At 39.4% G+C, this 25,001-nt stretch overlaps 1 protein-coding gene across 2 annotated transcripts in view; it reads right to left on the minus strand.

Moving 5' to 3' along the window:
- Positions 1-4,960: 4,960 nt before the first annotated feature.
- Positions 4,961-25,001, minus strand: part of LOC111866683 (DE-cadherin) — a 349,973-nt gene continuing 329,932 nt past the window's right edge. For both annotated transcript variants that reach the window (XM_023855868.2, XM_023855867.2), the window contains exons 15-22: positions 22,070-22,305; positions 20,783-20,982; positions 18,427-18,566; positions 16,943-17,158; positions 15,212-15,347; positions 14,597-14,815; positions 12,580-12,732; positions 4,961-11,476 (exon numbers count right to left, since the gene is read on the minus strand). In XM_023855868.2, the coding sequence (XP_023711636.1) occupies positions 11,337-11,476; positions 12,580-12,732; positions 14,597-14,815; positions 15,212-15,347; positions 16,943-17,158; positions 18,427-18,566; positions 20,783-20,982; positions 22,070-22,305 (1,440 nt within the window). In that variant the 3' untranslated portion in view covers positions 4,961-11,336. The remainder of the gene's footprint in view (positions 11,477-12,579; positions 12,733-14,596; positions 14,816-15,211; positions 15,348-16,942; positions 17,159-18,426; positions 18,567-20,782; positions 20,983-22,069; positions 22,306-25,001) is intronic.

Here is a 25,001-nt window from a genome sequence, read left to right on the forward strand (position 1 = left end):
TTTTGTTATTTTGCTATAGGTTGTGTTAGTAGTTTCTCATACATCAGGCCTGTTAGAACAATTCTGTAGAGTTCTTACAACAGTATATTATGCTCAGGTTTAGTGGTTGTTTAAAGAGATTTCTGATATGTGGAGTTTACCTCCCATTATATGTGGAAAATAGAGTAAACCCTCACTAATTTGGATTAATTGGAGGGGAGATCATCCAGATCAGTGAAGCAAAAGGTAGCCCTAAAACACACACAAAAAAAATTGTAATATAAACAAATGGAAATTTTAATAATAGAAGTTGTGCTGATGAAAATAAATAGAAAATATCACTGTAGAGCTTTTATTTAAAAACTATATATAAAAGGATAATAAATTTGTTTGCTGATTGAAGACTCAGAAGTTGTACTTGTTTTTGAACGCAGGTTTCAAATAAAACTGCCAAGTTTTGTCTGAACAGACAAGTGACACATCTGCCTTCATAAATGCCAACAGTATTTCTCATATTTCTATCCAGTTTAACTGTAACTGGATTAGTGAGGGTTTTTTTTTTTTAATTTCTAATGGGATGGAACTAAGTCCCTCGCACTGCGGTCACTTCTGGCCTATTGTACCAGCCCCAGATGATAGGTGAGGGTGATTGTGGAGCAATTGGTGGGATGAAGATTGGCAGGGGAAACCGAAGTACTTGGAGAAAACCTGCCCCAGCGCCACTTTGTTCACCACAAATCCCACTTGACCAGACCTTGGATCGAACCCGGGCCGCTGCGATGGGAAGCCAGCAACTAACCACTTGAGCTATGCTGCAGCCTATAGTGAGGGTTTGCTACTAACCTTCTAATAATCTGACGATGTGTCGCTATCTGATGAGGACACAACTCTGAAGATATACAATCTAGTGGTTTCCAGACTTTATACAATGGTCTCTCTCCAGCTTAGCAAAGATTTTATCATGTATGGGAATAGTTTTTTTTCCACTCTTTTTAATTTTTAAATCAACACATTTTAGGCTTTTATGAATTAATATTTATCGAGATTTTAGAAACATTATGACATTTTTTAATCACAATAAATTTGAATTTACTATATAGCTTTCCCCCCTCCTTGGTGTCTCCACCTTATCGTGGTGAGGGGGTTTGAGTATGCCAAGGACCCTGAGAGCTATACCAGCGGTAGCGTAGCTACGGGCAGGGCCTCCCTTGCTGGACAGATCAAAGGGTAGGCATCAGACGAAGAGAGACACCGAAAACTGATGTCGGAAGCAGCGTCATCAGCAGCGACTTGAAGCACAGAGCAAATGATGCTCGAGATGGTTCAAGTTCGTATAGCAACAGGCGTGACCAGAGTGGTTTGAACGGCTGTTGTACTGCGATGTGGAAAGCAAATGGAAAAACTACCACATTATCACTTTTCCTGGATAGTCTCGTTCCAAAAACAGAAGATCGCATTAAGTGGAGAAACTGTTTTGGAAGAGACTGTGGACCTGTCATCTGACAGATTACTGATGATGATGATGATGATATAGCTTTCACAGATTACCTTGCATCCCTCCTAACCATTTACTTTCACCCCAAACTTCGGAGACCACTGGACTAAATAATTTACTCAACTAACAGCAATGGTGGGAAGATGTACTGTACAAGAACTTATACCTCAAGGATAAAACACAGGAGAGGACACAATGAAAACACAAGAGACGATATATACTAAAAACTGTATATATTGCATCTACACAAATATAACACATGGATCTGAGACGAGGTAACATTCTTGTTACTGGCTGCTCAGTAACGACGAATGAATACATTAACAATACGGAAAATACAAAACACAGCTTAGGGTTAGGTGAATACTGTCGAAACCACACCTTCTGACAATTAAACACACATCCAAACAGTGACCAATCAAAATGAAACACACAAATCAATAAGATTATTCCACTGTGCACATCTGTAACATGAGATCGAGTATGTCTTTATAGCCATCGTGGATGTTTGGCCCCGTAATGTAATTGTTATATACAGAGATAAAATATACTAAGAAGCAAAAACAAAAGGGGGGGGGGGAAGCTTGTAAAATAAAGTAGCACAACGAATTATTAAATGGTGTATTTAAAAAATTGTGGGCATATTGCATAAATGCCATTTTAATTACATAATACAGTATAATGGCAGTGGTTACGATATGTAATGTCTATATGATTTTGAATTCTTGATTAGATGATACTGAAAGAGCATCCAGTTGTGGACAACCAAACAACAAAAGTGGGTTTATCTATAAATAAAACTAGATATTCAATTCTGTGATTACAGTCTAGTGGATGTACTGCTAGCATCTTTACCTGCAGATGGAGACACATTACCCTAAAACACTCTTACCTACTGAAGTACATGGCACCAACCTCAAATTTCTTACAGGCACTGATCTTTAGGTCATTCAAAATAGTTCACAAAGAGTTTACAGCATTTGTGACAGAATTATTTATCAAAAACCTCATGCAGTTCTCCTATTAGAGCCCATACGTATTTTAGCTGCCTTAATAATTCATTATATAACATTTCACTACCTATGGGTGGGGGCAAGGGGGACTGCACACTGCTCACCACAGATCAGGTATCACCCCTGATCTTCTGTTAGACCTCAAGGAGTATATACAAGTGAAAGTTGTTAATGTCTCAACAAGCAATACATAAATTTGCTCAAGCAGGGAATAAACATAATAGATAAAGCTGCCCATGTTTAATTAAACATCCTGCCATGAAGACACACATAAGACAGTGAAGCTCTAGCTCCATGCATTCTAGATGGAGGTGAATGGTTAGCCTTACCCTTGGGAAAGAGGAATTGAAACCCAATGGATAAGAGGTTATGTGGGCCACAGAGTCAGTATGGATGCTATGAATAAAGTAAACCTCTGATGCTGGCGGAGAATCCCAATTGTCCAGTCCACAGCTTAACCACTACATTTACTGAGCTACCATGACTTAGACAAGTAGGGTGTGCTGTTAGGGAATTAATCAACAGGCCTTGCATGCATGGAACCAGCAAGTATGCCACACAGCTCAGGACATTATGTGCCAGTTTCTTGTCTCAGAAACATGGGCTAAATCCTAGTTTGGGGCATGTGGAATTTGTGGTGGACAAAGATTTAAAGCACTTAAAAATATTTGAAGTTAGTGACAGCAGCCTAAAATTGTGTATTTTGCTGCTAAATGGGTACAAATATGTATGATTAAATGTAAGTTATCTCACTTCTGAAAGAAAAAATACATTGAAACACTACAGAATAAATAATAAATTTACATAATTTAAAATCCTCTGTATCACAGTGTCTATAATCATAATCAGGACTTGAAAGATAATGCCTAATTGTCAAATTAAAAATACATGTCAAACCAAAGCCCTTAAAAAAATTCCTTTGCTGGATTTGAGTTTCTCACACCTGTGACTATGAAAAGTACAATTTTCTGGGATGTGACTGTGTAGTTTGGAGGGAGCCTGATGTTTCTGATGAACATTCTGCCTCCCTCTCCAGAGTTGAAGAATAAGCCAAGCAAAAGACCAGCAGAAATAGGTGGGTAGCTTCTGCTGGTCTTTTGCTTGGCTTACTCTTCCACCCTGAAGACCATAGTCCTTGAACAATACCACATTTCTGGCTGTTAAGTACTAACGTATGACCCTCTCATGAAATGATTCACACCAGCTGCACTAACTTAACAGCAATTTTTAGAACTGGAAATATGATCGGTTTCAAAATAAACCAGACCTGTCAATCTCGTGTGTTTTAATTAAATGTCACATTATGAAGATGTACCATGAGGTGGAGAATAAAATAAAAGTATACACTACAGATTGTTTTGTGGGATGTGATGCTGTGTGGTGGGACTAAGTCCCTTGTACAAGCACAATAGACCACTGTAGGTCGCGGTGCAAAGGCCGAGAAGGCCTACCCCTCATACAATACATACCAAGTCCCTTGTACTGCAGCCACTACTGGCCTATTGTACCAGCCCCAGATGATAGGTGAGGGTGATAGTGGAGCAATTGGTGGACTGAAGATTGGCAGGGGAAACCGAAGTACTCGGGAGAAAACCTGCCCCAGCGCCACTTTGTCCACCACAAATCCCAGTTGACCAGACCTGGGATCGAACGCAGGCCGCTGCGGTGGGAAGCCAGCGACTAACCGCTTGAGCTATGGCGCAGCCTCACTGCTCTATACGTAGAACATTCAGGGCAGAACAGTAAGTTAGTACGTACATCTGACTTCTATTCCATATATCCAGACCACATTTGCATGCTTAGAATATTCTTCTGTCCTGATGGTTGAAGCTGTTCCTCATAAGCTATCTATCAAAATATAAGGTGTCAGCCCAGAAGACCACAATCATCATAGTCACCACTGAGGGACCCCCAAATCTTACAAAATATACGTTTCATTGCCATTACTGGAGAAACTGCAGTTTATGCCATACAGATGACCTCGTACCCTGCAGAAAAATTGTGAATACTCATATAACCCAGTAATCTTCAAGCCTCGATTATAACTTACATCCTCTGCAGAAGCTTGAACACATGTCTGGGGTGTAATACTTGTAAATTCAGCTTAAAGCACTATTCTTCTTGCAAACATTGCTGAAGTTTGCCCATCCCATGCAAAGAAGCAAGACAGATTACAAAACACTTTGCTAATATGAACTAATAATTAATAGATATGACAAAATAAGTATTAGATTGAATTTCACAATATAAAATAGGGATAAATATACTCAGCAACAGTGGAATGTTAATACAACCATACAAGTTGTCTCTCATCTAACCCTCTAAAGCCCAGTGATTACTATATATACCACCTTTGTTAATATACTAAAACACTGAATTCTGCAATGGTGTGTATTTGTGTGTTTCATATGGTTCTCACAACAAGTAGCATTAACCAGCTGCTCTCTCTTAAGGAGAAGTTAAGTGTTTCCTGTGAGGTATGAACTGAATTTTTATATCAAATTGTGAAGAAACTCAGTCTTTAAAGGGTTAATACACATCCAGTTTTGTACATTTAGTATTCTCTCATGTGCGTCAGGTATGTTCTTGCTGTTCCACCACTCCTAGTCACAAACTGCATTCGAGCACCTCACATATACAGAATGGGGTCTTCTGTGTCATGACATCATGTAGTGTTATTGTTGGTACCAATATCTTGGTGAAACCTGCTGCTCCTGTATTCAGGGTAAAAGAAAGACTGAGGCTCTAAGTACCTCTTAAATGTTGCTACCAAACTACTAACTACACAGTACCATGACCCAGAAGACCACAATATGAATCACAGTGCCATGAAAACTTTAAAATCTTGTATCCTGGAAATTTATATAGTGCACTATTAAATACAGGATGCATCAGAAAGAATGGTTGGATTTCAAGTGACTGTTACACCACGACGGGGGGAGGTGTAGAGTGGGAGAGCCGACTGTTGGGTCAGCAGGAGAATGCAGTTTCAGTTGGTAACATGGAGTGGTCGGGTGCACAGGGTGTGTTTATCATAGAGACGTTTTTGAAAAATAGACAGTCTGTGATCACCATTCAACGAGCCTTCTGCACTCATTTCAAGCTCAGACGTCACGACAGGATCCATACTTGGAATACAATTTTGCAGTGGGCGGCTTCATTACATGCCACAGATTCAACCTTAAAGAAGAAATCACCTGGACGGTCATGGAGCACGCATACACCTGCAAATGTGGAGGCAGTACGGCAGGCAGTTGTCCAGTCACCTCAACGATCCGCTCACAAACATGCCGCTGCTCTGAGATTATCCGACACCATAGTAAAACGCATTTCTCATTTAGACCTTAAATTTCACCCTTATAAAATGGCAATTGTGCAAGAACTTCATTCAGAAGACTGGGAGAATCATGTTAAAAGTTTCCAGCGTATTCTTGCGTGCGTGCCTCCTACCGTCATTCTGTTGACCAGTGACAAAGCCCATTTCCACCTATCCGGCTGTGTAGATAAACAGAATTTCTGGTATTGGGCATAAACCCATCCTAAGGAACTGCACAAGAGACCTTTTCACAGTAAGAGGGTAATTGTTTGGTGTGCTGTAGCAGAACTGGTGTTTGGGAGGCCTTACTTTTTTAGGAAGGCCGTGCAGTGACCGTTACAAATGCTAATTACGTTGAAATGTTACAAAATTTTCTGCAACCAAGGCTGAACAAGCCTGCTGTTGATGCTGAGGACATTTAGTTTCAACAAGATGGGGCCACAGCTCACACTGCGCTAACAATGGATCTCCTAAGAGGGCTCTTTCCGGGGCACATCATCTCGCATTGCGGTGACATTCCTTGGCTCGCACGTTTGCCCGATCTTGTGCCCTGTGATTTCTTCCTTTGGGGCCATTTGAAGGCGGAAATTTATAAACATCGACCACTGGATGAGCTAAGACAGTGATTCAAGAAGAAATCACAGCGATTCCACCAGATATGACCATGAGAGTGATGAATAACTTCAGAAAACGCCTCAACGTCTGTATCAGAAGCCAAGGACGTCATATGGATGATACTGTATTCCACAAATAAACTACATGTATTGGCAAATCTGATGGTAACAAGAAAATTTGGATTTGATAAGGCCTTACCAATTTTATTGCCCTGTGAAATCCATTAATTCTTTCTGATGCAACCTGTATATTTTATCATAAAATTGGAGGGGAATGTGTCTCTATTTAGGGATGCAATTTATTTTATTACTGTAACACATGGTGGCTTATTTGGCAGTGATGAAATGCACCAATGTGAATTACCATGTTTGCAAGACTTCAGTAACTTTTGCTGTCAGTTGGCAGCAATGCCTAATTTGATAGGACTGAACATCTCATTCACTCTTTGTGTACCATTTCTACATACAGTCTACCCTCCATGCAGAGGTCTTCAATTTATGGGTTTCCTTCATTTACCACTCAAATTTAATGAACCAAAATCAATAATCTCACTGTTAAACTTTCCAATTTCACACTGTCCTCAGTTTTGTGCTTAGATCCATATAGAAATATTACATTGGGGTTTCACTGAAGTCATTCATTTCTGTGTACCCCACATTACACTCTTTGTAACTGACTGTTTAGTAAATAATGACCTACATTTAATAATTCTGAATGCTGAATCTTGACACAAGAACCAGTCAAGCAGAACTGATGCAGAAAGGCTTTGTTAAAAGGAGACAAGCAAACTTGTGATTATATATACAATGCATCCCCAATGCCAACAATTTTCTATCAAGTTTTTATGAGATGACATGCCACATAAAATTTTCTTGGGGCATTTGATGCATCAAAGTGGAACAGATTTCCAGTCTTACATCCTGTCACTTTACCCTTGTCTGAGCAAACTTTATTGCAGCTGCTCAGTGTAAAAGATTAAAATGTTAATATAGCACATCTTATCAGGAAGTATCCAAATGGATAGTGCCATAAGAAAATGGGGTCTAAGTCAATGGATATAGTTTTCCACATTTAATTTCATTTCATAGTTTCACCGCTCATATTGTTTTTAAAAATACATCAATATTGAAAAAAAATAATTTTGATAAACAGGGCCAAGTTTCCAAATTTTAAGCCCCAGACTGATGCCCAAGTCCCTATGACTGCTCCAATACCGCAATTCCATCAGGAATTTTCTTTAATTTAACACACAAAACCCTAATATCCCTTTAATCAGCAGTGCAACAGGCATAAGCTTACAGAATATTACACATCTTTCTGCACATGTTTATGAAGCAATAAGTAGTGCAATCCTTTATAGATAATGACCATTCTTCCTATAATGTTCTTCATTAATGGTAATCCATAAATGGATGCTCATATGGCAAAACTGAAACCCTTGAAACAATATGAAGATTACTTTGGACATTTCAAACACCATAAGTCTTTTAAAGTAAGTTTTGAAAAGGACCAATGGGAGGGAAAGTTCCCATTCACTTATACCTGTCAGAAAGACCCTGTCCAATTCACTGAACCTGACAGGTAATAACAAAAGCAGATCCAGTTTCTAAAAGACAACTGAGAAAACTCAATATCCAACATAACAGTCATGTTGATTGTTAACACACCAGTCAGACATATTCAGACTCGGTATGAGCCTTAAAACTCTCCACTTCAGTACATAACAAAACAGGAAAAATATATTACTATTCAAACAACATATTCATATGTAAGATTTGAGGTTTTCACAGTGGTGACTATGAAGAATGCCTTCTTCTGGGATGTGGCACCATGCAGATCTTGTCTGAACCAATGTTTTGGAGAACACGTTGCCTCCATCTTCAATTTAAGTTCCTTACCTTACTTATGATTTTTATTTGACATTATGCAGAGAACATGATTTCAATACTCCTATGCTGCCCTTCTGATTGTCCACTGGGAGATGCTTTAGCTGCCTCACCCTTTTGCCGGCCCTGCATGAACTGTTTCACATTGCAATACACAGTCCAGTTCTTACTTCACAGACCATATTTATTTTAATTAAACTGAAAGCACAAGAATGTAATGTAACATGCTAAACAAGGCTCAGCAAATATCTATACAATCATGCCCAGAAAACAGATAAAGGTACATAAAAATATTTTAATTTTATAGGCTGGTATTGCAAATTGGCAGCCACAATGGTCTGAACATAATCCAAACTTTGATTTTAATTTACCTTACCAAGATGGTAATTCATGATTATTTTTTAAAATAATGTTTTGTGATAAATATCACAGAACAAATAGGTTAGAAGTAACATTTTATTATAAAAATGGCCATCTATATTAAAGTTATGTTTGATGCATTCATGTTTCACTTCATTCGGTCATTACTAGTGTACATTAGTACAACAACATTGTACTTCAATTAAAGTCAGAAATATTGAGGTCTTCAGGAATGTGACACTATATAGTTTGATAGGTGCCATTTCCAGAGAAATGTAGTGCTTTTATCTTCAAAGTATATGGAGACTACAGGTTCCTCCAAACCGACACATCCATCTACTGAACCATCCAAGGAGACCACAATCTTAATCTTTACCACTGTTCAAGCCCCAAATCTCACAACTCAAAACCATTTACTAAACTGTGGTCTAGGAATAAATTTCTGTCATTTCATGAATGGCTTTTGATATTACGCACATCATTTACATGTGCACCAAATTGATTCTAACAAATGCACAACCATAAAAATTCTTTTCCTAATCTCTTGCATTTTTCTTCCTTTATAGGACTAGAAATTAGTGCATTTTAAGACATCATACAGCCATTTCTTATAAAAGCACAGTTGAGATTATAAACAAACATAATTAATTATTCTGCTGCCACATTTTAAGTACATATGTGTGCATGTATGTAAAAATCAGTTCATGATTACTTCTTGGCAGAAAACCTGGTAAGTTAAAATACACATGACAATGAATCACTATCAAGGGCTTAATTCAACCAGACTATCTAGGGCATGATCTTCTGTGGCACAATGTCATGTAGTTTGGACAGTCTGCCATTACAAAGGGACATCACCTCTAATCCTCATGGTTAAAGAGTAGGTTAAGCAAGAAATCATCAGAAGCTGACATCACTCTGAAGACTGAGGTGATCCAAAGAGTTGGGCTTTCTCCAAATTGCATGGTGTTACTGTTCAGAGGACTGCATTCATCATGGCCACGTCTGTGAGAACCTCTATCCACTGTCTGAATAGGCACAAGGTAACTGCTCAATTGGTCTTAGAGTTAATGCTATAACCAACAAAAATTACAAGCATGCATAAGGAATGTTTCAAGTGTGACCATCTGCACTGACTGGGCCATCATATTTTTGAACCACATCCTGCAATTCTTGCTCATAGTCATTTTAAAGTCCTTCGCATGTATAAAACAAATGTTAAAATCATTAAAATTCACAGCACCACTTTCACACAAACACAGGAAAGAAATTCATTCACTGCTTCAAGTTCACAAACATGTATAAATGTCTTTTTAATCAGAAAACCAATTACTAGAACAAGAACAGAAAAACTACATCTTGCCTGACTAGCCCAGTTCATATCTAATGGAAAGGCACAAGTCATTTTATTTTCCTCTTCTTTATGAAAGAAATTCTTGACTTTACTGATTTACTTAATTGAGTTAGCTTCTAAAATGATCACTTGATATAAATCTCCTCAATTATCTGACTTCAACATACAAAGAAATTGTGCTGATATCTTTGAGATGAATTATTTACAAAATGGAATGCCCCTTAAACAAGAAACTGTTGTCACTTCCTGAATGAAGGAACTACCAAATACCAATCAACAAGCGAGGAGGGATTTACATCTCATTTAAATTTATACTCCCCTATTCTCTGTGGAATGTAGAGAAATTATACATATGGCCATACTTGCAAATAAAAAACTGATACACAGTAGCATCATTTGTTACGTTTGCACCATATCCCAGTCAAATATAAAACGATAACTCTGCTTCAATGGGCTCTCACAATTATTTGCAAACACTTCACAGTCACTGGTTCAATTAACGGGACGAACACAGCTGTCTTGGAATGTCCTCAACACTGACACCATTTTGCTCTTCTGCCATTATGTCTCTTTGGTATGCAAAAGAACACAGTTTCAATTTAATTCAAAGGTCTGATGTACATCATGTCTCATTGCTTCTAACACTAGATACAAATTTTAAGTACTTTTAATTGATACAAAAGTGCTAATCCGAATGTCCGATACAATATTACATACAACACATGTGAACCAAGCCTTTATTACAGCCAAAAATCATTCCTAACATTAAAAGTAGAAGCACTAAAAATGGCTTCACCAGAAAGAAACACTATCATGTTCACACGACACATCACCTACAGAATCGGATGGATTCCACGTATACTTCAGAAAAAATACTGGCGGCATAATACACAGTTTGAACGTTCACTTGTCTCAAAGTGGTTGGCTGAGTTGGCAGTGCTGGATCGCTGCGCGTGAAAACTATTTGGCACTTCACATGAGCCTGAATCAGTTTCAGGACACATACAATAGAAATAAATGAACAACATTCTCAGCTGTAGATGTGTGTCCCACCACTTATCCAGAAGCTTCTTAGTAAGGAAATATAAAAATTTTACATAAGGAAACTTTGAAGGTTCTCTTCTGAAATGAACACGTGCATAGCCATCTTGTTTTCTTACCCAATGTACCTGTGTGCTAATGCAGAAATACTTAAGCCTCATATATCACCAACAGAAACATGGCTGCTTGTTCTGGACTTCAATCTGTTTTTTTGTGAATGAATCCCTGGTCAGCTGCGTGTCAATCACTGTCACTGACTGGCAAGCCTGGTGACGGCTCAGCACCACGACTCTGAGGCCGGCGTGTTGAAATTCTCATCCTCATCGCTTGGATCCTCTCCGTACATATCTGCTAATTTACGGAATCGTGGCCCAAAATTTGAAAGGTAGTCAAAGTTCAAATCACCTTCATCAGTACCTAAGAAAAAATATCAAACTTTTAAATACAGCAAGATTCACCTGTAGGGGGCCCCAAATTAATGTGTAAATCATACAATTATTTGCTTTGGTCTGTACCTGCAGGTGTTATGTGGTGGAATAATGTATGTGAACATGGGGCACTGTGTCGGCCCATCTCCAGGCAGAGGCGAACCAACTTCACAACATCTTCTATAACCCTATCAGCTTCATGCCACTCAGACATGTACTCCCTCAAGTTTCGCCGTCATTGGTAAATTATTGTATGATTTTTTTTTTTAATTTGGGGAACTTATACTAGTGCATTACCCTGTATAAAAATACCAGAAACTTCTGGTATAACTGTCATTAAAATCAAAGTGAAGTCAACAGAAATTTTAAATCTAATACATTTCTAGAAGTATAAATATAAAACATCTGTATTCCAGAATGTGATACCATGTACCCTGGTTTGAAAGCAACATCTTTCAGATGAACTTGCACCCCCATCCTCAGGGTACAATAGTACATTTTTACAATGAAGATGGGGGGGCAATATGTTCTTCTGAAACAGTCATACCTTCCCACCAAAATTACTCTTCTATCTTGAAGATGGAGGAAGCGGCTTCCACCAAAATGGTCATACCCTTCTACTACAGTACACATGTCACATCCCAGAAGCCTGAGACTTTCATATTCACTGGTGCGAGCTCACAGGTCACACATTACTAATATGAAGCCATAACCACAGCAGAAGTAAAGGTAACCCCATAAGAGGCTGTGGAGGCTAACAGGGTTGTGAGAGGTCAAGGCTCCCACATTTTCTGGACAATCGACTCACAGATGGCAGTGAGGTTGTCAGCCTTACACGCCAGCATCCCTTTACCCCCAGGAATATTCCTGGTACTCATTTCTGCTAGAGGCTGAGTCGACCCCAGGGCCATAGTGTGGCTGGAAGGAATACGTGAATTGAAAAAGATCCAATGACCCCATTGGGATTTGATCCCGCAACCTTCCGGCTTGTAGCATAGTGCCTCAAACAGTGTACAAACATTACAACACACACAATCTGACATGTCTATGCAGTGAACGGAAATATGTCACGCAACAGTAGCTCTAACTCACCTGATGCCAATGATGACAGTGAGCCTGTCGTATTTCCATCACCTTCATATGCATAATGACGCACATCATCAAATGGATTTGTTTCAGGGTCATTATCACACACTTTCTTCTTGCCATCGAGGAAGCCGCAGATGTCAGGCACTTCATCTGGAGCTACAAGCAAAACAGATGTTGCAGTACTTGTTTTTCTCTGGAATTATGACACAGTCTGGTTACTGAGCTTAACTTCAGTGTCACACCTGCTTTGTCTCCAGGAGGTCCAAGGTTCAGATCTCAGCTGGAGAACAGTTAACCTGAGTTTGTCATGATTTTCTTCAGTCCCTACAGTTAAATGCCATGATAGTAAGCAGGGCTCAATGGTTTAGAAGTAACACTCTAGATGCTATCCCACCAACCAAGGTTTCCATGGTTTTCTCAGTTTCTCCAAGCAAATAACAAGACTGTACTTCAATCAGGTCACAACAGCTGACTTCAACATCCTTTCCAATTCATCACTCACTGATTATATCATTCAACTCCTGAAACAGTCTAGATGCTGACAGCGTTGGAGGAGGAGGAGGAGAAATATTCTTTGCATGTCACAACCACTTCCTTACACATCCATTCCAAATCTCTATTTGCCACTCATCGTATCATTCAAGACTGTATTATCTAATCTACTGAAAGCTTGTTATACAGACAACACATAAATTAAAACACTGCAAAACCGAATTTCACTAATATCTATTATTTGAACATTATCATTCACACAGAATATTTATATTACAGTTCTGTCAACAATGCAAACACTTTATTCCTTAGAATTTTCACTTTTTACAACATGTTTTGGCACCAAACGGCCATAACAGGTATTCCAACTCGCCAAAACTGTTACCTGCATTGAATATCGGTCATACATTTCACATGTAACTGCATTGGTCTATATTAATGCTGCAGTTACAATCCAGCAAACATGCGTCAATTCACAATACAGTGACTCATTTTCTATTATAATTAACTAAAATTCCATTAAAACTGTTAAATTTGAATTAAGTTTTAAATTTCAAATTTTTATTTTTAATTATTCTTCTTAAATTTTATACACTTCCTACACCTCTCTAAGGCGTCGTCCATTTGCCCAAACAGTATATATTTTGACCGTCCTTGTTTTTGTTTGAATGTGAATGCGAATGTTATAGAAACGCAACAGGATGCTTAAAAAAATATTGAACGTTATCACCATACAATCTATGCCTTTCTATATATGTATTCTGTAACCTTCCTTTTTATCAATACACAGTCACACAGAATTCTGAATGATCTCAAACGCAATGAACTGGTGGAACCTTTGCAATGAACGGTCTCCATCTCTAGCTACACTTCCACAGACCCCCCCCCGGTCAATCCACTCACAAAATAACCTCGGAGTATGAACATGAAAACATGAAGCTGCAGCAGCAAAGCACAGGTACCTCTAACTACTGCCTGGTGGTCCTACTGTAACCACCAGCAACGTTGTCTGCCGCATAACAACTGAACACAGGCAGATTGACTAGCTTCAGGCCTATTTATGTACAGGTGACCCTCATCGCAGACAGGAGTTGCCTTCCATAGAACTGCCGTGTACATCGAAAAGCACTTGACGAACACTCAGCATGGCCAAGGAGTGGGGAAAACTACATGAATGAATCAAAATGATGAGACGAGTTACAGAACATGCGCGTTTAATTTACAATGTGTGGGGCAGCTAACAGAACACATATTCCTCATGACAATGAAGTAAACTCATGGATAACAGAAGCATACACAGAGAGTTACTGTGTATGGATCTTGGAACTTTGCCTTCAGAAAGTTCTGGGTCACCCCTCCCCTTCAGTCCACTAGCACTTTTCTTTTCTACCACCGCAAGGACTGAGCCCAAGACCCATTCCAATTTTTTTTCTTCAATCCATGAACATAAAATCTCATTGGATACAGGGACAACAAACTTCCTATCCAGGCACATCAAGGAGAAGATCTCTGACTTCTGGGAACTTACCTCCTCTGCCTACAAATGGTGCCTTGACAAGCTCCTTGCCCAGTATCGGCTGTCCATTGCTGTCGTACATGAGGCGCAACACGTTCAAGTCATAACCTGTCATATCTCCTTCGCCGCCACCTTCATCCTCGTAGTTTATGATGTTCTCTCGAATGTCATCCGTGTCTTTATATAGGTCATCGGTCCTTCGACGGTGCACGACCACAGCCAATAGCAAGACTGAAAAAGAAGGCAAGTAAGCAAAACAGTAACTACATGCAGCTGAATCCTTCTTGATAAGCTACAAATTCCCCAACTGTCACAGAAACCAAAGGTTTGTTTTACCAGCGTCACAAGAGCCTGTCACTATCACCTACCTCCAAGCCAGATGAATCCAGTCCACCTCACCCTAGGTTTCAAAATTTATCTTCCCTTCAGGTGTTCTGACCGATTCTTTTATGAATTTTTTTCCCTGTCATGCATCCTACACACCCCCACCCATATGATACGGGAAGATAAAAGAGATTGGAGACTTTTTGTCCCAATAGGTATAACACGAAAATTATGCTTCGAGGAGGAAAAAGGGGCAGGGTGAGGAGAAGCTAGAATATAACAGTGCTGTAGGCTGGCACTCACTCAGCAGAATGGCAATGCAGACTAATATGGCCACCAGGAAATTTGTGTTGATCCCAAATGACACGGCCCGTGCTACTCCTCGACTGCAGTCTGGATCCACTTCCTTGCTGTCGCTTGGTTCCCCCAGGTTGTATGTCTGATGAACACAAGTGAAACATAACTGGTAATGTTTAGTGAGCACTAAGATGATGACATGGCCAACACAGTTATCTACTATAAAACTTCAGAACGTACATTTGTATGGACACATTCTTAAATGCTGGAAACACCTGAAGGCTCTTCCTATTCAAATACTGTCACTTTTAAAATATATTCACTGTGAAATGTCAAAACGTTATTCTATACATTTAATCTTAATGCTGCTGATGCTGCAATGTGACAGCCTCCTGCAATATGGCATTCTTACTATCCCTGCCTCATTACAAGCGCCACCTTGCCCAACTAACTTTCTGGATGTACTCAAACTTGCTGGGTATATTTCCACTCGTGGTCTCTGACAAACTTGAAGTCAAAACACTCCTTGCTTCCTTTGCATGCTACCTGCAGAAGAATTTGGAAACTACTGTACCTAGCAATGGCGACGGGATGCATTACACTACATATCATAAGAACAGTACAAATGATATCCAACAGTGTTCCTTAAATTTTTCCATGTAACATGTGGGTTGGCTGGTCCAAACAGGCCTCAGGTCACATTGGTTCCAACATAAATACCATGACCGCCAAGTTTCAATCTAGCTGCTGGTGCTGCAGTATCAGGAGATTTAATCCGCTTTTGCTGAATGATAAAGAATGATTCAATTTCTAATAAATCTCCATGTTTAAGGAAAACTTTCAAAATAAATGGGCACAAACAGCATGGTTGGGCAGTAACCCCTCATGTATGANAAGATTTAATCCCCTTTTGCTGAATGATAAAGAATAATTCAATTTCTAATAAATCTCCATGTTTAAGGAAAACTTTCAAATGGGCACAAACAGCATGGTTGGGCAGTAACCCCTCATGTATGAAATGGATACATTCAATTCCATCTAATTATGTCCTGGGAATGAGGAAAGAAACACTCCACATTGCACGAGATTGAATGACGAAATCAGAAACTTCCATTCAGTATGTTTCCTGCAACTTGATAAATTGTGAGGCATATGTCAGTAGTGTTATGGAAAAGAAGGTTAAGTCACTGAACATCGGTCATCAAGAGAATAAAAACTTGCTAGTTTATGCAGTAACACATTTACTTAACTCAGTATTTCATTATGTCATTGAATGAAATGCATTGTGCTTCAAGACAAAGCCTAGTTTTTATTTCATTCTTTTTAATACAACGAATTTTGTGGTATACTTATCTCATTCTGATCAATTTCTAACTTAACATTCTCTATTCCATAACACCACAACAGATCTGTCTTGTTGCTTCCACTGCAGAAAAATGTTTCATGTCATTTGAACACCAAGCAGACTGCCAAAGTGCTAACACTCCAGACTTGCATTGGGCAGTTTCTTGGTTCGAACCTCAGCCTCAACATTGCCTATTCAAATTTATGTTTTATGTGGCTTCCTGCAGTTCCTACAGGCACATTCTGAGATAGTATCTCAGTTAGGCTTACCTCCAACTTCTTTCCCGTTCATTAATCATCCTACTATTTGACACCATGTAATTAACGATATTGACAGCACTGTCAAATGTATCACAGACACACACATATGAAATCTGAATAAATACATCTTACCTTGTCATTTACTGTGAGATTACGTATACATCCAGCAAAGTTCTGAGTCGTGGGTCTGCGTGTCCAATTCATACTGTTGGCAACATCATTCAAATTCACGACAGTCCCACCCAGTTGTAAAGGTCCATTGACATTGAGAAATTCATTGGGTCCCTGGGGTGTTGTGAGGGAAAGGCAGGAACTCATCTGACAGTTGTCAACTTTCAGTTCTATACTCTGCAATGACAGTGTTCAGTCAAAATCCATCAAATTACCCTTAGAAATTTAAAAAAGCACAAAATGGTGAACATCATATGCTTCAAAAGTAAACCTGTCCCTGTCCTGGGACATCCTGAATACAGCGAAACCTGTCCTTAACCTTCACCTCAGAAGCAATGTATTCAAACGCTACACTGAGGAATACTGTAAAAGGACATAGTTCAGCATTAAGATTACTGATGTGAAATCATCAAAACTCAACTTCAAATGCAGGGAAATCTAAAAATCAGGTTCTACTGTATTGCAACATCCACAAGAAAGCAACCACATGCCTGAGAAAAGCCTTGTTCGCTACTTGGCTTACTCTTCAACCATGAAAATGGAGGCATATTGTGGCGTGGCGCTATGCAGGACCCCGCACCCCGCCAGTGGTGACGTAACACCATCAGAACGCTGTCATTACTAGGGTAATAGGTAAATCAACACTACTTCCCCACCCCACCAGTGGTGATGTGGCAAAGGGATACTGCAGTTGCTATGCAGCAGTAAAGAACTCCCGACAGCGTTGCCAGTAACACCTGTAAACACGGCGCCAGACAACAGTTAAGTGTATCAGTCGCCGACGTTGAGTTCTCAAGGCAGCAGCCTACGAAGAGTTGGAATCTAGCCAGCGGAGAGTTAGTTCTCAAGTCAGCAGTGAACGAGTTGAAATGTGGCCGTCGCTGAGTCCAGTTGTTTTTGTCAGTTGAATTGGAACAGCCGCCAAAGACAGTTGGAAGTGAGTCAGCAGTCAGTCAGTGTGTGATCAGGACTGACACAGTGGAGTATGGCAGCAGTCGCAGAAAGAAGAACCGGACGTGTAATTGTGTAATTGGGAGTGTGTGATACAGGGACACTTACATAGCTCCCGTACTGTGAATACGTGTAGACTGCTGAAGATAGAGTGAACAGATTATTGCGAATAGGGTTATAAAGTGTGAAACCCCGCAACAGTGTGAAGAGATTATTGCGAACAGGGTTATAAAGTGTGAAACCCTGCAACTGTGTTATAAATAATTGTAGCCGAGACTTGTAGGTTGTTAAATAAACTAATTAACAATCCGAATGGTGTCTTCAGTAATGAAACAGGTTACGATATGTTCCTCCAAAACATCAGTAAGCTGCTACTAAAGGCCCTCACATCTCAGATGATACACCCTCTCAAGAACTTCCAATGACTGACACATATAGTTTGACATGAAATATGGTTGGACATAATAATAAGTTTGAGCTGGAAAACAACTTACAGTTCGGCTCCAGAGAATATCCACTTTGTGTGATTTCCCATCAGTCAATTTGATTTGTCGCTGCTCCACACTAACTGTGCCAGATCCATAATCCATCAGAAGACGTGCATATCCTCTGTCTATCTCCAATGACATGAAGTCTGTTGAAAATAAAATCAACATAAAATCATCTATTGGTTCTAAGGGATTTTAAAAATAAACAACGATATTTTTCTTTAACATCATTAGTTGGATAAACTTCACAACATCTTACATACTTGTAGCATATTTCCTTACTGATAGATATACAGCACAATTCACATGGAGATGGACCTGAATTGACAATTATAAATCAAGCAATAATTTACTGATGTAAACAAACTTTTAGTTATTTTAATATAAATACGACAAGGCATGCAATGAACTAGTTTAGCGTAAATCGAATAAGCACCTGAAGATGGCACTTTTGTGCCGAAACATGTAGTGCGAGTGAGAGGAGGAGATAGATGAATGTATGCACTGGAAGACAGGTGAAATAAATCATGGACGTAAACAAACTTGGCAACAATGACCCAGTGCCCGCCTGCCTGGTTTGCACCATTTCTTTCAGTCTGCAATTCCTCTTGTCACACTGGATGCTCCATGTTTGCAAACATGGAGCATCATCTCTGTCTCGCTCTCCAGGCACAGGGAAGCAACACAATCACCTCTCTGCATCTACTGAGGCACATACTTGCCAAGTTTTATTTCCAAACATAAATTATTTAGTGATTTATAACTATTAATACTATTAATAAGGGCACTCCTCTGAGTGCATCACTCTGTATATGACCTCACTGGCCATTGAGAAAACTATTCTGAATTACTTTGAGGAGAATGAAATGATTAAATTTAGGTTTAGTGAAGAACACGTGCTTCAGTCAACAGTGTTCAACAGCCCCCCTCAAAGTCTCAAAAATGCAAGTAGTAATATTATGTAACTTGAAACAGCACTTAAATGTTACTTACTTACTTACTCCTCTTACTCCACAGATGAATACTTCAATGTAAACAAACAATAACTAGTATCAATTCTAGGCTAAAGTGCATTCCCAAGCATGTTACTGTATCATTTTGTTTATTTGCAAACTGTGCTGTGTGTATCAAATTAGCATAGTAATATTAATATTGTATTATAATCTTATCAACTTTTATAGAAAAATTATTACTGTACAGATATTATGTATTTCTACTTGACTTGTTCCACCTGTTCAACCTGTACTTAGATTTATGGATCATAAATTCAAACTCAACAGGTTGACAACAGAAGCTGAAAAGTAAAATGTCAGGTCCACCAGCCTGAACATGACAAGAAGAAGGAAACATCTGTGCCTGTGCAGGGGAATAAACCTCAAGCAGTGCAGCCACTTCAGTGACTAATCTAGCATGGCTTATATTTTGACTTGTACAATGACAATATTTAATTACATAACCAAAAAGCTGTATAAAACTTGTGTGAGAAAAGAGAGAGGGAGGGGGAGGGGGAGAGGACACAAACACACAGCCATATCATTAGAGGAAAAATCTAGCCTTACATATTTTTAGCTCTGGAATGAGTTTAAAGAAACTGATTCCAGTACTAAAAATTATGGGATTAACCTGTTGCAACAGGTGTGGTGGGTCATGCAACAAGCCACCCCCACACTCCCAATCAAATCTCAGAACCCTTAATATTTCCTAGCGTGAATGTACAATACTCTAACTGTTCCCCCGTGAATGCAAAAGTAAAGTAATGCTATCCTTGTAAGAGACTGTGAAGGCCCATAGGGTTGTGAGATGTTGAGGGTCCCACATTATCTAGACAATCGGCTCAAAGATGGCGGTAAGGTTGTCAGCCTTACGCACCGGCCGCACTTTACTCCCCAGGAAAATTATGTAATTAATTCCTGGTAAGCTTTTCTGTTAGAGGCCGAGTGAACCCCAGGGCCATAGTACGGCTGGAAGGATTAAGTCAATTAAAAAATAGAACGACCTCATCGGGACTTGAACCCGCGACCTTCCGGCTTGTAGCATAGCCCCTCAACCAACCATGCTACCGCGTGCCCCTTCCCCAGTGAATGTACATAAACATACTGGAACAACGAAACAAGAGGCACTCAGCGGCTGGTGTAGTAGTAATATTGATTCAAATCTGAGAAAGGACATTCATTATTCTGACTGCAGATGCCTGTGGAGATCCTTAGTCCCTGTCCCTTGTACCTTGATTAGGCCACAACCACTTCTTTCCAAATTCTTTTTAAAATATTATTGAACTCTCATCCAGGACCATAAAGTCTTGCTGCAAAAGCAAGGACATGCCTAGTATATTAAGACTGAAGAAATTATCTTGGATTTATACCTCGTACATCCAGTGTGGGGTTTGGAACCAGTGGACCAACATAAAACACGAGTCCATCCTCTTTGTGTGGAGCCAATTCAAGAGTTAAACGAGCCTCATCACAAGCAGCGATCGTCGGGTACAGTGCCCAACCACTGCCGTAGAAGCCGATGCCAATGATCTCGCAACGAGGCCCTTCAAATCCTTCCATGCACTCACATCTGAAACATGACAGACGCAAAACATGAGCATACTGGAATAGTTTTGGGGATATCATTTTTAATCCTCATTCCAAGTATTTTCCTTCAATTACATGAGTGGACTTTTAATTATTTTAATCCTTCATAGTTTTCACTACTATCACTATGTATCATACTGGCAACAACTGTAACCATATCTTAGCCAAAAAACAGGCAATTCTTCTACTTACATAACCAACCCCACTGAGCTCAGCCTTTCTTGAGAAGCTGCCAATCGCTCAGCTACTCAAGCAAGAGTTTCTCAACATTTTATGGAACGCGAAGGCTCATTACTGTATTCACAAGAACCTGCCACTGGCCCCTATCCTGAGCCAGATCAATTCAGTCCATACCGCTCCATCCTATTTTTCGATGCTCAATTTTAACATTGTCCTCCCACCTACCTTTGGGCATTGTTAGTGATCTCTCTCTTTTTTTTTATTGCTAGTGGGGTGGGACTAAGTCCCTTGTACTGCGGCCACTTCTGGCCTATTGTACCAGCCCCACGTGATAGGTGAGGGTGATTGTGGAGCAATTGGTGGAGTGAAGATTGACGGGGAAACCGAAGTACTTGGAGAAAACCTGCCCAGCGCCACTTTGTCCACCAAAAATCCCACTTGACCAGACCTGGGATTGAACCCGGACCGCCGTGGTGGGAAGCCAGCGACTAACCGCTTAAGCTATGGCGCAGTAGTGATCTCTTACATTCTGGCTTTCCCACCAATATCCTGTATATATTCCTCTTTTTCCCACACATGCTACATGTGAATCCAACCCTGCCCTCCTTGATTAGACCATTCTACTTGTATTTGGTGAGGAGTACTAGTAATGAAGCTCTTCATTATGCAGCTTTCTCCAACCTCCTAACACTTCAACCCTCTTCAGTCCAAATATTCTCCTCAGTAGCCTGATCTCAAACAGCATGTCTGAGAACAAGTTTCACACCCATACAGAACCACAGGCAAAATTATAGTTTTGTATATTTTAACTGAAGACACAAAAGAAAAATTTACTTAAAATTTAAATGAAAGCAGCAGTATTTTAGATAACAGAGGTATACACCACTAACGTTGTGCCAACTGGAGTACCACCATTAAGGCAGACCAGTGGTGCCGGTACAGTACACGTGCACATTGGATCCACAACAGCCTGTACACCCACAAAGGAAGTTGTGTTGGTATAGACAGCAGATGGCGTGTTACTCTTGCTCAGGAAGTTGGTGCAAGACGATTCACATGATGCCTTCTCTATCAGACATTCATCTATGTTGATCATCAGTAATGTCACGCCAAGCTCCTGCTCAATCTGAAGGCACAAGAGATATATGTGTAGGCTACTGTACTCTTTTTGATACCTGAGAATCTTTTGGCAGCAACTGTGAACAACTGTCACCTGGGATGCGAGGTGTTTACAGAAGTTCCAGAAAACATGTCACCTCATATGCAGGGAACACAAACACAAAATAAATTAATGGAATGGAAAGAGATGGGTGGCAAGAAATAAACAAGGAAACAATGTAGAAAGAGTAAAGAGATCAGAGACATATTATCCATCGACCTTCATAAAGTGCAAACAATGGTGAAGGGATGGGAGGGAAAAAAAATATAGTAGAAGCGTTTATATACAGTTATTACATACAAACGATCTTTAGGCCTGTACTTTCAAATATTTATGGCAAAAAAAAAAAAAAAAAGACACAGAAGTGAAACTAACACCATTAGTAAGAAACTTTTAAGTTATGGCAAGAGCCAGCGTAACGCTGGCTATCAGGTGTCGTGCATACTGCCATGTCTGTACAATGTCAACTCAGCAACAAAAAGCATGATGTCATCACTATGGATCGGACTTTAATGCCTATGCATACTTCTTTCTTGCAACCAGAAAGTATGCTCATTTGGATATATGTATGAATTGCTTAATTTCTTAAATTCTGGACATGGTTTGATGGTGCATATAAATGCATATATTGCCTGTTTTATGAATAAGCATCATATTTCTGAAGATCTCGATTTATACTGCATATTTCCTTTTTAAAATGTTTATCATATATATTTTTTAATTTTATGTTCAAATTTTCAATCAAGGCTGTGTGTATACAATTTTTCTTTCCCATATTATAATACGTTGCATATTTGACTCAACATTTCGTCATGAGTTTAAGGTCTTTCATTCTGGTCCGTCACACTAACCAATTAACAATCAAGTTTTTCTACTATAAATGCCTCTGATGATGGCTCCGTGGTGAGCCGAAACATGTAAGGCAGGTGCTGACGAGGTGGAAAACTTAAAAAAGTGTCACATTTGACGGAAGGAACTTGATTGTTAATTTCGTCATGATTTATGTTTCTGATGCAATACCCAGAACGGGACTTCCCAAATCCCTCTACTCGTAACTTGCCTCATCCGCGTACCATCAAAGTGGCCGCGAAGAGATTAGTCGGAAGTGTTCACATGTAGCTGCTATCAACGTAATACTATTCAACTGATAAGGGACTTCATTTAATTATTTCCGAAGCCCCCATGAGGTTTGTTACACTTCTTCATTTGAAGCTGGGGGGGCCATTCACATTAGTGGTGACTAGTCTGTAGTCAAGTTTCTGTAGTCATGCCAAAAGTGAAAGTCAGACAGAAAACTAAATTACAGCTGTATCAGCGGGAGTTTGAAGGAGAGATGATAAGTACGGATAACGAAATTATTTATTGTTGAGCGTGTGAGAAAACAGTTGGTTGTGAAAAACACTTTCAAGTGCTTCTGCATTTGAGCACTAATATACACAAAGAGAATATTAAAATTAAATCCACGAAGAGTGCTCCTGTTCAAAAATTGCTTAGTGAATTTTCTAATAATAGTTTTTCACAGTTTTCCTTTGAGTTATGCGAAGCCTTTTTAGCGGCAGATATTCCGCTGTGGAAACTAACCAGTCCTACTCTAAGAAACTTCATAGAGAAGTATACACAGTGCAAAGTGCCAGATGAATCTACTGTGCGCAGAAATTACATAAAGCAGTGTTACGATCTTACAATTGAAAGCATTAGAGATAAGATTCAAGGTAATTTTGTGTGGGTATCAATCGACGAAACACAAAATTGTGAGGGACGGTTTATTGCAAATTGTATAGTTGGATCCCTTAATAAGAATGAACAATCTATCCCATATCTTCTTGTGGTAGAGCAATTTGAAACCACAAATAGCTCCGCAGTTTCTGATTTTTTTATCAATTCCATGAATTTACTGTGGCTGAATGGCATTCAGTATGAGCGCGTATTGCTCTTTGTGACTGATGCTGCAAGTTATATGATGAAAGCCAGTACTGCTCTTAAAGTTATATTTCCAAATATGACACATTGGACTTGCCTTGCCCATGGGTTGCACCGTGTTGCAGAAACAATTCGTGCAAATTTTCCGCTTGTTGAAAAGTTGGTGTCTTCTGTGAAGAAGGTATTTGTTTAAGCACCATACAGAAAAGAAACCTTTAAAGCAGTTGCACCGAGCATTCCACTTCCATCAGAACCAATTTTAACACGCTGGGGCACATGGCTGTGTGCAGCGAGTTATTATACCGAACATTTAGAAACAGTTAGGAATGTTGTGAATACATTTGATCCCAAAAGTGCAGCATCAATTCAAATTGCCCAAGATGTACTAAAAACGCTGAACTAGAGACTAATCTTTCCTATATATCTGCTTAATTCTCTCATCTTCCATCCGCCATTTCCTCATTGGAGGCAAGCAATAGCAATATTACTTTGTATCAGTTGTTAAGTGTGTTCAAAACCACTGTTTTCAAATTGAATTCGGTTCCTGGAAGAGGTGAAGTAGTAAAGGAAAAAGTACACAGCATTCTTTCAAAAAATCCAGGATATGAACAAATTTGTGAAATTGAAGAAATTTTAGCCGGTAAACATACTGAACTGCCAAGTAAAAAATTACCAACAGTGGAGCAAATAGCGACTATTGTACATGCGCCCCCAAGTTCCTATGGGGGGGAAAGAAGTTTTTC

The sequence above is a fragment of the Cryptotermes secundus genome, unplaced genomic scaffold (genome assembly GCF_002891405.2).
Source record: "Cryptotermes secundus unplaced genomic scaffold, Csec_1.0 scaffold66, whole genome shotgun sequence".
NCBI classification, from domain to species: Eukaryota; Metazoa; Arthropoda; class Insecta; order Blattodea; family Kalotermitidae; genus Cryptotermes; species Cryptotermes secundus.